We start from the raw sequence: 12,377 nt of genomic DNA, 5'->3' as shown, positions 1-12,377 counted from the left end.
TATATATGCACTACATCTTCTTTACCCATTCCTCTGTTGATGGACATTTTGGTTGCTTCCATGTCTTTGCTGTTATAAACAGTTCTGCAGTGAACTTTGAGGTGCATGTATCCTTTCAGATCATGTTTTTTTTTCTGAGTATATGCCCAGGAGTGGGGATTGCAGAGTCATATGGTAGCTCAATTTTTGTTTTTTTAAGGACATCCACAAAATATTTTCTCCCGATCTGTAGGTCAGCTTCTCATTTTGTTTGTTTCCTTTGCTGTGTAAAAGCTTTTGAGTTTAAGTAGATCCCATTTGTTTATTTTTGTTATTTCCATTATTCTGGGAGATGGATCAAAAAAGATATTCCCGCAATTTTTGTCGGAGAGTGTTATGCCTATGTTTTCCCTTCATATATTCATTTTATATATATGCTTACAATTTCAATGAACATATTGTTTTGAATTTTTGTCCTACTGTTTGAAAGTGCTTTGTAATTATCTAGCCTCCTATCATGGAGAAGGCAGTGGCAACCCACTCCAGTACTCTTGCCTGGAAAATCCCATGGGTGGGGCCTGGTGGGCTGCAGTCCATGGGGTCGCTAAGAGTCAGGCACGACTGAGCGACTTCACTTTCACTTTTCACTTTCATGCATTGGAGAAGGAAATGGCAACCCACTCCAGTGTTCTTGCCTGGGGAATCCCAGGGACAAGAGCCTAGTGGGCTGCCGTCTATGGGGCCGCACAGAGTCAGACACGACTCAAGCGACCTAGCAGCAGCAGCAGCAGCAGCAGCAGCCTCCTATCCAAACTTATCATTGATAATTGATATATTTTGTAGTTAAGCATATTCTCTTTGTTCCTGCTACTCTCTCAGTCTGGAATTACCTTTCATCACTTATTCTGTGGTTTACGGTATTGTTATCTATCTTAATTTAGAAGGGAGCCTGTTACACATGTTGTACAGTCAGTGTTTGTTGTTACTGGATTCAGTGGATTAAAAAACATAATTTTGGAAATTGTATAGGAAAGGAAATGCAGAGCTGGAGGAAGAGATAGATCAGAGTTTTTAAGTGAACGACACTCTTGTAAGTGTTACTGTTAAAAGACGAACCTTTACAAAATAAGTTGTACTGGTCCTTCTGTCTTATTTTATTGCTTGCATCAGAGGGATTGGATATTGGCAGGTAGTCCAGAAATAAGCATTCAGAAAATTTGAAAAATGAATGAAAATAGGAGCTTTGTATAATATTGCTTCTTTTTACATTAAAGAATTATCATCAATAATTCATAGGTAACTTGAAAATTTTCTTAATGTAAAATAACTTTAAATGGGGAAGTCTTATAAGAGTTTGTTTTCATTTTAATTTTTAATGTTTGTTTTTAACAAATCCTTGAGTGCCTGGTGCACTGGGTCCGCAATAACTTGTTTCACATGCATGGTAGTCAACTTGCATTTACTTGTAAATAAATCTTTTTATCTTTTGCTATTAAATGCTTGTAATGTATTATCTTAAGCATTTCAGTCCATGGCTGAACAGAAAACAATCTTTTAATTTATCTCCTTTTGACTATCAAGGAGCTTTTTATTATAGTTATAGTGGAAGAATCACTGAACTCTATGAGTTGAGATCCTGAAACCTGTGCTCAACTCACCAGAGTTTTTAACCTCATTTTTCTGATGTATAAGATGTTTCCAGTTTTAGATATCATGTAACTTTTGTTATTTGTAAATTTTTTGTGTCTTGCTTTTAAATATGACCCTGCTGGTCAAAATGTACTAAAAAAAAAAACCTGTAAAAATGAAAATTATCCAGACTTTATGACGCTGAGATATTTACTTTATTAAATATTGCTTGAGTAACCATTTAGTTATGTAGTTATTTAAACATCTGGGTTCTGGTCTATGACTCCCCTTAGGAACTATTACTTTTTAAGATTTTTACCAGGAAAGAGTAACTGCTATATGATTTGAGTAAAGCTAATTGGCATCTAGATCTCCCAGCATATCTTTGTTTGTTCTAGTTTTCCTCTTGACAAGTTGCCATAGATTTTAAAAATTGGGGGAGGGGGACTCAGGAAACAATCTGAGTATCCCTGTTCCTTTCTTTTAAATTTTTTGACTGCTTTTGTTTAAATTTTTTTCTTAGGAGTCAGCTTTTGCCTCTTGGGGCTCGGGGGCTGTGCGGAGTGGGACTTGGGCCTTTGCCAGACGTTGCGTGCTATTGATGAGCCCAGTGTAGTTTCTCTTTACGGTTTTGGCGCAGACGAGCTTATGATTAGATGTACTGTAGACCAGACAGATGACCCTAGTTTAGCCATTATTTTACAAGATCCCCATTACTCTGTGCTCTGTGGAAAGAAGAAAGCAGAGGCTCCTAGTCTTCATATTTGTAGGGTGTTCTGCAAGTTGTTGAAAGTAAGGATATGTACCTAGATGACCAGTGTATAGTGCTTCTTCAGGAAATCTTCACATTAATGATGTTTTCTGAATAAGCGTCCACAGATATGGTAGGGTACAGTCCTAATCTTTTAGTCCAGACTGCACCATTGAGCCTTTTAGCAGATAATACATGAGATGTTTCCATCTCCTTCACGGTTTCCTTCATGTTTTCAGATTTCTCAGTATATGATGTGTTTGTGAATATTGGTAATGTATTCTCTGGTCACTGTTTCTTTAATGGCAGCATGGCCTTTTTTCTCTTTATTTCCTAGAGCCATATTACCTGGTAATTATTATTTCTGGTAGGAAAGGAAGAACATGAGGGATACCGCCAAGCTTGTTTTAAAAGGGTTTACTCATTTGAAATGGAAGTAAGCACACACTATCCGTCAGTGGTGCAAGTCCCTTCCAAAGAACTGAAATTCGGAAACATGTACGCAAGTTAGCCTCTTTACTATAAGTATCCAAAAGAACCATGACATACAGCCATACCCCTCTTCTAAATCAGAGGACAGAAAAGACATACACTGGGCAATGGTCATGTAATTCAAAGATGCAGCATAATACTTTGTTAAGGCAAACAGTGTTGAGTCCCGTCTGAGCAAGGTGCTTGGCAAACATGGAGCTGAGTGGTACTGGGAGGGACTGCTTTCCACATTTCCATTTCTGGACATGGCCCATGCCCTCCAACACCTCGGCAGGTCTCTGTTAGTTCCCAGGCTCATCCGCGGGCAGCTGTGTTGCTGGACCAGTTTTGAAGTTGAATAGTTTTGGAGCTAACCAGATGTGGGTGAGACTTGGGACATACTGTAGGAGAAGTAAAGTAATGACTTTTTAAAAAACATACCCACAAAAACAATGTTTAAAAACCCAATGACCACCAGATATGTGTGTCTGAGAGGAAAACCTTGAGAGACAAGTAGTTCTTTTTGTATATAGGAGTGTTTACAAGTGTAATATTTTCATACCCAAAATGTGGAACTATGGACAGAGATTCCTCTGCTTATCTCTGGGCATTATACCTAGCTTTCTACCTAACCCATTAAATAAGCACTTAATAAGTTTATTTCGTGCTAAACCAGGATTTTGTATGTTTTACAAACATCTGTTGATTCACTCTGTAAACTATTTCTCTGGTATGTGTAGGAAATAGGTATTATTTCTACACGGTACTTGTTGTTTGGCTGCTCAGTCATGTTGGACTCTTTGCTACCCTATGGACTGCAGCACACCACACTTCTCTGTCCTTCACTGTCTCCCAGAGTTTACTCAAACTCCTATCCATTGAGTCAGTGATGCCATCCAGCTGTTTCATCCTCTGTCCCCTGCTTTTCCTCCTGCCCTCAGTCTTTCCCAGCATCAGGGTGTTTTCCAGTGAGTTGACTCTTCACAAAAGGTGACCAGAGTATGGAGTTTCAACTGCAGCATCAGTCCTTCCAAAGAATATTCAGGACTGATTTCCTTTAGGATTGACCGATTTGATCTCCTTGCTGTCCAAGGGATGCTCAAGAGTCTTCTCCAGCACCACAATTTGAAAGCATCAGTTCCTCAGCTCTCAGCCTTCTTTGTGGACCAGCTCTAACACCCATACATTATTACTGGAAAAACCATAGCTTTGACTATACGAACCTTTGTCAGCAACGTGATCTCTGCTTTTTCATATTTTGTCTAGGTTTGTCACAGCTTTTTTTCCAAGGAGGAAGCTCTTTTAATTTCATGACTGCAGTCACCATCCGCAGTAATTTTGGAGCCCCCCCAAAATCAAGTCTTGTCACTTTTTCCATTTCTTCCCCTGTCTGTTTGCCATAAAGTAATGGTACTGGAGGCCATGATCTTAGTTTTTTTGAATTTTGGGTTCTAAGCCAGCTTTATCGCTCTCCTCTTTGACTTTCAAGAGGCTCTTGAGTTTCTCTTTGTTTTCTGCCTTTCTAAGTCACTTCATGTTTTTGGCAGTGTGAGCAAGAAATAGTAGTAGGAAATTATGAAACCCTACTGGTGCTTCTAGAAATGGATGCTGGTGATGTTTGCATAGCATTGTGAGTATACTTAATATCACTAAGCTGTATGCTTAAAACCGGTTAAGAAAATAAATTTTCTCTTATGTGTATTTTACCACATTAAAAAATGAAATAAAACACTTTCTCTTGCCATGCCCATCCAAAAAAAGCCCTTTAAGTGAAAATTCTATAATTATATATATATAATTATATATATATATAACTATATATAATTATATATATATATAACCAGCTTTATATATATATATATATATATAAAAAATTGGGAATTATACAAAAAAGATCTTAATGACCCAGGTGAACACAATGGTGTGATCACACTCATCTAGAGCCAGACATCTTCCAATTTGAAGGCAAGTGGGCCTTAGGAAGCATCACTACAAACAAAGCTAGTGGAAGAGATGGAATTCCAGCTGAGCTATTTCAAATCCTAAAAGATGATGCTGTTAAAGTGCAGCACTCAATATGCCAAAAAATGTGGAAGACTCAGCAGTTGCCACAGGACTCGAAAAGGTCAGTTTTCATTCCAGTCCCAAGGAAGAACAATGCCAAAGAATGTTCAAACTACCACTCAGTTGCACTCATCTCACACAATAGCAAAGTAATTCTCAAAATTCTACAAGCTAGGCTTCAACATTACATGAAAGAAGAACTTCCAGGTGTTCAAGCTGGATTTAGAAAAGGCAGAGGAACAAGAGAAAAAATTGCCAACACCAATTAGATCATAGAAAAAGCAAGAGAATTCCAGGAAAAACATCTGCTTTATTGACTATGCCAAAGCCTTTGTGTGGATCAAACAAACTGGAAAATTCTTCAAAAGATGGGAACACCAGACCACCTTACCTGCCTCCTGAGAAATCTCTATGCAGGTCCAGAAGCAACAGTTAGAACCAGATATGGAACAGTGGACTGGTTCTAAATTGGGAAAGGAGTATGTCACGGCTATATATTGTCACCTTGCTTATTTAACTTCTATTCAGAATACATCATGTGAAATGCCAGGCTGGATGAAGCACAAGCTGGAATCAAGGTTGTTGGGAAAAATATCAATAACCTCAGATATGCAGATGACACCGCCCTTATGGCAGAAAGTAAAGAGGAACTAAAGAGCCTCTGGATGAAAATGAAAGAGGAAAGTGCAAAAATTGGCTTAAAACTCAGCATTTAAAAACGAAGGTCATGCATCTGATCCCATCACTTTATGGCAAGTAGATGGGGAAACAATGGAAACAGTGACAGACTTTATTTTCTTGGGCTCCAAAATCACTGCAGATGGTGACTGCAGCCATGAAATTAAAAGACGCTTGCTCCTTGGAAGAAAAGCTATGACTGACCTAGACAGCGTATTAAAAAACAGAGACATCACTTTGCCAACAAAGGTCTATCTAGTCAAAGTTATGGTTTTTCCAGTAGTCATGTATGGATGTGAGAGTTGGACTGTAAAGAAAGCTGAGCACCGAAGAACTGATGCTTTTGAACTGTGGTGTTGGAGAAGACTCTTGACAGTCCCTTGCACTGCAGGGAAATACAACCAGTCCATCCTAAAGAAAATCAGTCCTGATTTTCTTTAGGAAGGACTGGTGCTGTAGCTGAAGCTCCAATACTTTGGCCAACTGATGCAAAGAACTGGTTCATTTGAAAAGGCCCTGATGCTGGGAACGATTGGAAGGCGGGATGAGAAGGGGGCGACAGAGGATGAGATGGTTGGGTGGCATCACCGACTTGATGGACATAATTTTGAGCAAGCTCCAGGAGTTGATGATGGACAGGAAAGCCTGCATGCTGCAGTCCATGGAGTTGCAAAGAGTCAGATATGACTGAGCAACTGAACTGAACTGATATAATTATGTAGATAATTGCCTGTGAAATATGTTTTCTATGCATTTCTCTTGTTAATTGATGGATTTATAAACTATCTCATTCATTACAAAGAGAGCCATGGCATGGGGTTATACAAGTGATAAATTTGTATCATTTAGGATACTATAAGAAAAATAGCATCAGGATAGGTAATCTACATAAGATTATTTCTTATGTCCTTAGTAATACAGATTTGCTGTACGGACTACTCTGCACAAGTGTTTATGATACTAATTAGCTTAACAACAGTGAGTAAAGGGAGGGAATGAGTTCAGTACTACATGGAAGTTGTCTTGTTTCTTTTATGATTTTCCTTGCCAAAGGTGGCTGGAATAGTAACAGGAGGATTAAAATCTTCATTAGGGAAGAGCAAATGCTTTACCTTGACTGCTCAGCATTTAATGAGCCCTTCCAACTCTATATTAAAAAATTAAAAAGAAGTACTTGCACCTAGAATTTCTTTCCCAGAAAGATAATATCCCCAGCCTTGCACAGCTCTCACATAGCATTTCTTCCTGAAGTCCTAATGTACCAAGTTCCCTTACAGTCCGTGTTGTCTGAGTATCTACAAGGCAGCAGTTACATTCTGGGGTTTTTTGTGCTTTTTTAGTGTTCCTTGAGGTAGTAGCCAGCTATTCTAAGTTGCTTACATGACAATCTATTACAACATTTATGGTTTGTTTGAGTTCTAATAAGTTAGATGGACTTGACATAACCCTGTTATTATTGACATACAATTGTACATATAGAGGATTTTTTTTTTAGAAACTCATATCATGTTATAGCAGAAATGTGTATACTTTTCATAGTGTTAATGAAAATGAAACTATGGTTGTTGTTGTTTAGTTGCTCAGTTGTGTCCAACTCTTTGTGACACCATGGACTACAGCACTCCGGATTTCTCTGTCCTCCACTATCTTTCAAATATCTTTCAGAGTTTGCTCAAATTCATGTCTGTCGAGTCTCTGAGGCCATCCAACCATCTCATCCCCTGCTGACCCTTCTCCTGACCTCAGTCTTTCTCAGCATCAGGGTCTTTTCCAGTGCGTCGGCTCTTCACATCAAGTGGCCCAAGTATTGGTGCTTCAGCTTTAGCATTAGTCCTTCCAATGAATATTCAGTGTTGATTTCCTTTAGGATTGACTGGTAAAAAGGTCTTGCTGTCCACAGGACTCTCAAGTCTTCTCCACCATAGTTTGAAAGCATCAAGTTTTTGGCACTCAGCTGTCTTTATGGTCTAACTCTCCATGACTACTGGAAAAACTAGTAACCAGCTTTGACTATGGGCTTCCCTAGTAACTCAGATGGTAAAGCATCCACTTGGAATGCAGGAGACCAGGGTTCAATCCGTGGGTCGGGAAGATCCCCTGGAGAAGGAAATGGTAACCCACTCCAGTATTCTTGCCTGAAAAATTCCATGGACAGAGGAGCCTGGTGGGCTACAGTCCATGGGGTTGCAAAGAGTCAGACATAACTGTGCGACTCACACACACAGCTTTGACTATACGGACCTTTGTCAGCAAAGTGCTATCTGCTGTTTCATACTCTGTCTAGTTTTGTCATAGCTTTTCTTCCAAGGAGCAAGCATCTTTTAATTTTGTGGCTGGCAGTCACTGTCCACAGTGATTTAGGAGCCCAAGAAAATAAAATCTGCCCCTCTTTGTACATTTTCCGCATCTATTTGCCATGAAATGATGGGACCAGATTTCATGATCTTAGTTTTTTTGAATGTTGAGTTTAAGCCAGCTTTTTCACCCTCATGAAGATGCTCTCTAGTTCCGCTTTGCTTTCTGCTTTTAGAGGGATATCATCTGCATATCTGAGGTTGATGATATTTCTCCTGGCAATTTTGATTCCAGCTTGTGCTTCATCCAGCCTGGGCATTTCACATGATGTACTCTGCATAGACATTAAATAAGCAGAGTGACAGTATCCAGCCTTGATATACTCCTTTCTCCATTTTGAATCAGTTGTTCCATGTCCAGTTCTCACTGTTGCTTCTTGATCTACATAAAGATTTCTCAGGAGGCAAGTAAGGTGGTCTGGTATTAGCATCTCTTTAGGAATTTTCCAGTTTGTTGTGATCCACACAGTCAAAGCCTTTAGCCTAGTCAATGAAGCAGCAGTAGATGTTTTTCTGGAATTCCCTTGCTTTTTCGATGATCCAGCAGATGTTGGCAATTTGATCTCTGGTTCCTCTGCCTTTTCTAAATCCAGCTTGAACATCTGGAAGTTCATGGTTCTTGTACTGTTGAAGCCTGGCTTGGAGAATTTTGAGCATTACTTTGCTCAAAAGTACTTAGCGTATGAGATGAGTGCAATTGTGTGGTAGTTTGAGCATTCTTTGGCATTGCCTTTCTTTGGGATTGGAACGAAAACTGACCTTTTCGAGTCCTATGGCCACTGCTGAGTTTTCCACATTTTCTGGCATATTGAGTGCTGCATTTTAACAGCATCATCTTTTAGGACTTGAAATAGATCAGCTGGAATTCCATCTCTTCCACTAGCTTTGTTTGTAGTGATGCTTCCTAAGGCCCACTTGACCTCACACTCCAGGATGTCTGGCTGTAGGTGAGTTACCATACCATCGTGGTTATCCTGATCATGAAGACCTTTTTTGTATAGTTCTTCTGTGTATTCTTGCCACCCCTTCTTAATCTCTTCTGCTTTTGTTAGGTCCTTGCCCTTTCTTTCCTTTATTGTGTCTATCTTTGCATGAAATGTTCCCTTGGTATCTCTGATTTTCTTTGAGAGATGTCTAGTTGTTCCCATTCTGTGTTTTTCTCTATTTGCATTGTTCACTTAAGAAGACTTTCTTATCTCTACTTGCTGTTCTCTGGAATTTTGCATTCAGTTGGATATCTTTCCCTTTCTCCTTTGCCTTTCACGTTTCTTCTTCTCTCAGCTATTTGTAAGCCTCCTCTGACAACCATTTTACCTTCTTGCATTTCTGTTTCTTTGGGATGGTTTTGGTCACTGCCTCCTATGCAGTGTTACAAACCTCCGTCCATAGTTCTTCATTCACTCTGTCTACCAGATCTAATACCTTGAATCTGTTTGCCACCTCTACTGTGTAATCATAGAGGATTTGATTTAGGTCACATCTGAATGGTCTATTGGTTTTCTCTACTTTCTTGAATTTAAGTCTGAATTTTTTAGTAAGGAGCTGATCATCTGAGCCACAGTCAGCTCCAAGTCTTGTTTTTGCTGACTGTATAGAGCTGCTCTGTCTTGGCTGCAGAGAATATACTGAATCTGATTTCTATTTAGGTGCTAAGTTGTTTCTGACTCTTTGTGACCCCCATGGACTATGGCCCACCGGGATCCTCTCTGTCCATGGGATTTTCCAGGCAAGAATACTGGAGGTGGGTTGCCATTTCCTCCTCCAGGGAATATTCCCTACCCAGGGATCAAACTCAGGTCTCCTGCATTGCAGGTGGGATTCTTTACCTGTCACACATTCTAAATTCTGCTCTTGTTTCTTTCTGGATGCACCCTGTGGCAGGATCATAGTTTGCCAACCAGGGATTGAACCTGTGCCCCTTGTATCGGAAGCACAGAGTCAAAATTTACTGGACCACCAGGGAAGTCTTTAAATTCTGATCTTGTAGTGGGAAGGCAGTCACAGATGACTCAGATTTGGCTAACAGTTACTTTGATGATTCCTGGTTTAATTCTAAATACCTATTTTTCTAACCATCTCAAGTTAGGCGGAGAAATCGGGGGAAAACGCACTATTAAGGCAATTTTATTAATTCCATGTACATAATATAACTATTCTTTCTTATCTAAAGATAACAGTCCAACCAGTTGTCATAATTTCATGTTCTACATACCTTAAGTTAATGGAGTAGATTTATAAAAGAGAAAAAATATTTCACCGGCTTGGGAAAATGTGGTTCTGAGACTTCATTATAAGGAGGGATATAGGATGTGCTAGGGATTTTTCAAACCTACTTTCAAAATTTACACTGTTAATAAAGTTCTTGCCTAATCAACACTTTATTTTCATTAAGAGCCTCAATTAGAGCAGATTTCTGTATTGACCATCTAGTGATGTCCATGTGTAGAGTCATCTCTTTTGTGGTTCGAAGAGGGTGTTTTGCTATGACCAGTGCATTCTCTTGGCAAAACTCTGTTAGCCTTTGCCATACTTCATTTTGTACGCCAAGGCCAAACTTGCCTGTTATTGCAGGTATCTCTTGACTTCCTACTTTTGCATTCCAATCCTCTGTGATGAAAAGGATGTCTTTGGTGTTAGTTCTAGAAGTGTTCTACTTTAGTTTCTTCGGCATTAGTGGTTGGGAGCATAGACTTGGATTACTGTGATGTTGAATGGTTTGCTGGAATCAAATGAGATCATTCTGTCGTTTTTGAGATTGTGCCCAAGTACTGCATTTTGGACTCTTTTGTTGACTATGAGGGCTACTCCATTTCTTCTAAGGGATTCTTGCCCACAGTAGTAGCTGTAATAGTCATCTGAATTAAATTCACCCATTCCGGGCCATTTTAGTTCACTGATTTCTAAAACATCGATGTTTACTCTTTCCCTCTCCTGCTTGACCACATCCAATTTAACCTTGATTCATTGACCTAACATTCCAGGTTTCCTGTGCAGTATTGTTCCTTATAGCATCAGACTTGACTTTAGCACTAGACACATCTACAACTGGGCATTGTTTTCGCTTTGGCCCAGCTTCTTCATTCTTTATGGAGCTGTTTCTTCCCTCTTCTCCAGTAGCGTATTGGACACCTACAGACCTGAGCTCTCATCTTCCAATGTTATATCTTTTTTGCCTTATCATACTGTTCATGGGGTCCATTCAAAATTATGGTGGTCCATTCTGAATATTAGTGAGTACCTCATCTTGATTTTTGTCAGTTCATAAAAAGAAGCCGTTGACTTCAGGGACCCAGTATTGAATTTCTGGCCAAATTTAGAACTCAGCTTCTCAGAGCTAGACAATCCTTAAATAAGATTTCATTTGAAATAGCAAATTTCTTGCACACATCACTAAGAATATTTCAAGCAATATCTCTTAATAACCTGCCTAATTGGTAATTCTCTTTGTTAATGGGTGATAAAGCCTAACAGCCAAGAGAAGAAACTGTGCCCCCAAAAGTGAAATTTTGAAAATTTTAATTTCCTAGCAATTTTTCTTTACCTTTCATGCTCCTCTACCTTCTTTGTTTCCCCCTCATCCCACCCTCTGCCTCTTGTAACCACAAGTCTGATCTCTCTCTGTGAATTTGGGTTTTTTTTAGGTTCCACATAAAAGGGAGAATCATACATTATTTGTCTTTCTTTGACTTTATTTCATTTAGTATAGTGCCTCAAATCCATCTATAATGTTGCACATGTTAAAATTTTTTTTTTTTTTTTAAAGAAAATTAGTCTGTCAGGCGAGTGCCTCTTGTTTTTTTAAGTCTGTTTTATTTCCAATGGTTTGAAATGCCATTCTCCTCATATATTTTGTATTTTGAGTTTATTTCTGGATTGTTAATTTTGTTCCATAACTTCTGATTATGCTGTCAAACTACCATGAGAATAAGTGTTATCTTTTTTAATATATTTGTTAGTTTATGTTTTAATATATATATTTGTGACCCTTTGTTTTTAAAATAAATAATTCTAGTTGCTATTTTTAGTGTTCTGTTAAACTTTAAATCATATATGAATTAAAATTTATTTTCAGCTAAATCTCTAAAACCAATTTTTTGATATCTGCTCGTGAACTCTGGTCAGTACTTTATGTATTTTGGGAGTATTCTGTGGTCAGATATAAACACTATATAACTCCATGATTTCTCCTGAGTTTGAAGATTTTTTTTTTCTTTTCTAGCCTTTAATCTAGACAATGAACAACCAGATTATGATATGGACTCAGAAGATGAGACCTTATTAAATAGACTTAACAGAAAGATGGAAATTAAGCCTTTGCAATTTGAAATTATGATTGACAGACTTGAAAAAGCCAGTTCTAATCAGGTACTGTACCTTGTAAAAATGTCTCTTAACATTTCATCTAATTAGCAGTTTTATTTTGCATTTTTATTTAGACCTAAGTATATTAC

At 38.5% G+C, this 12,377-nt stretch overlaps 1 protein-coding gene across 2 annotated transcripts in view; it reads left to right on the top strand.

Moving 5' to 3' along the window:
• EPC2 (enhancer of polycomb homolog 2) overlaps positions 1 to 12,377 on the top strand; it is a 125,682-nt gene that overhangs the window by 72,292 nt on the left and 41,013 nt on the right. For both annotated transcript variants that reach the window (XM_043894264.1, XM_043894263.1), the window contains exon 3: positions 12,146 to 12,291. In XM_043894264.1, coding sequence (XP_043750199.1) covers positions 12,146 to 12,291 — 146 coding nt within the window. The remainder of the gene's footprint in view (positions 1 to 12,145; positions 12,292 to 12,377) is intronic.

This window comes from Cervus elaphus, chromosome 33 (genome assembly GCF_910594005.1).
Source record: "Cervus elaphus chromosome 33, mCerEla1.1, whole genome shotgun sequence".
Taxonomy (NCBI): domain Eukaryota; kingdom Metazoa; phylum Chordata; class Mammalia; order Artiodactyla; family Cervidae; genus Cervus; species Cervus elaphus.
The sequence above is the reverse complement of the archived record's forward strand: the minus strand, read 5'-3'. Positions and strand labels throughout refer to the sequence as shown.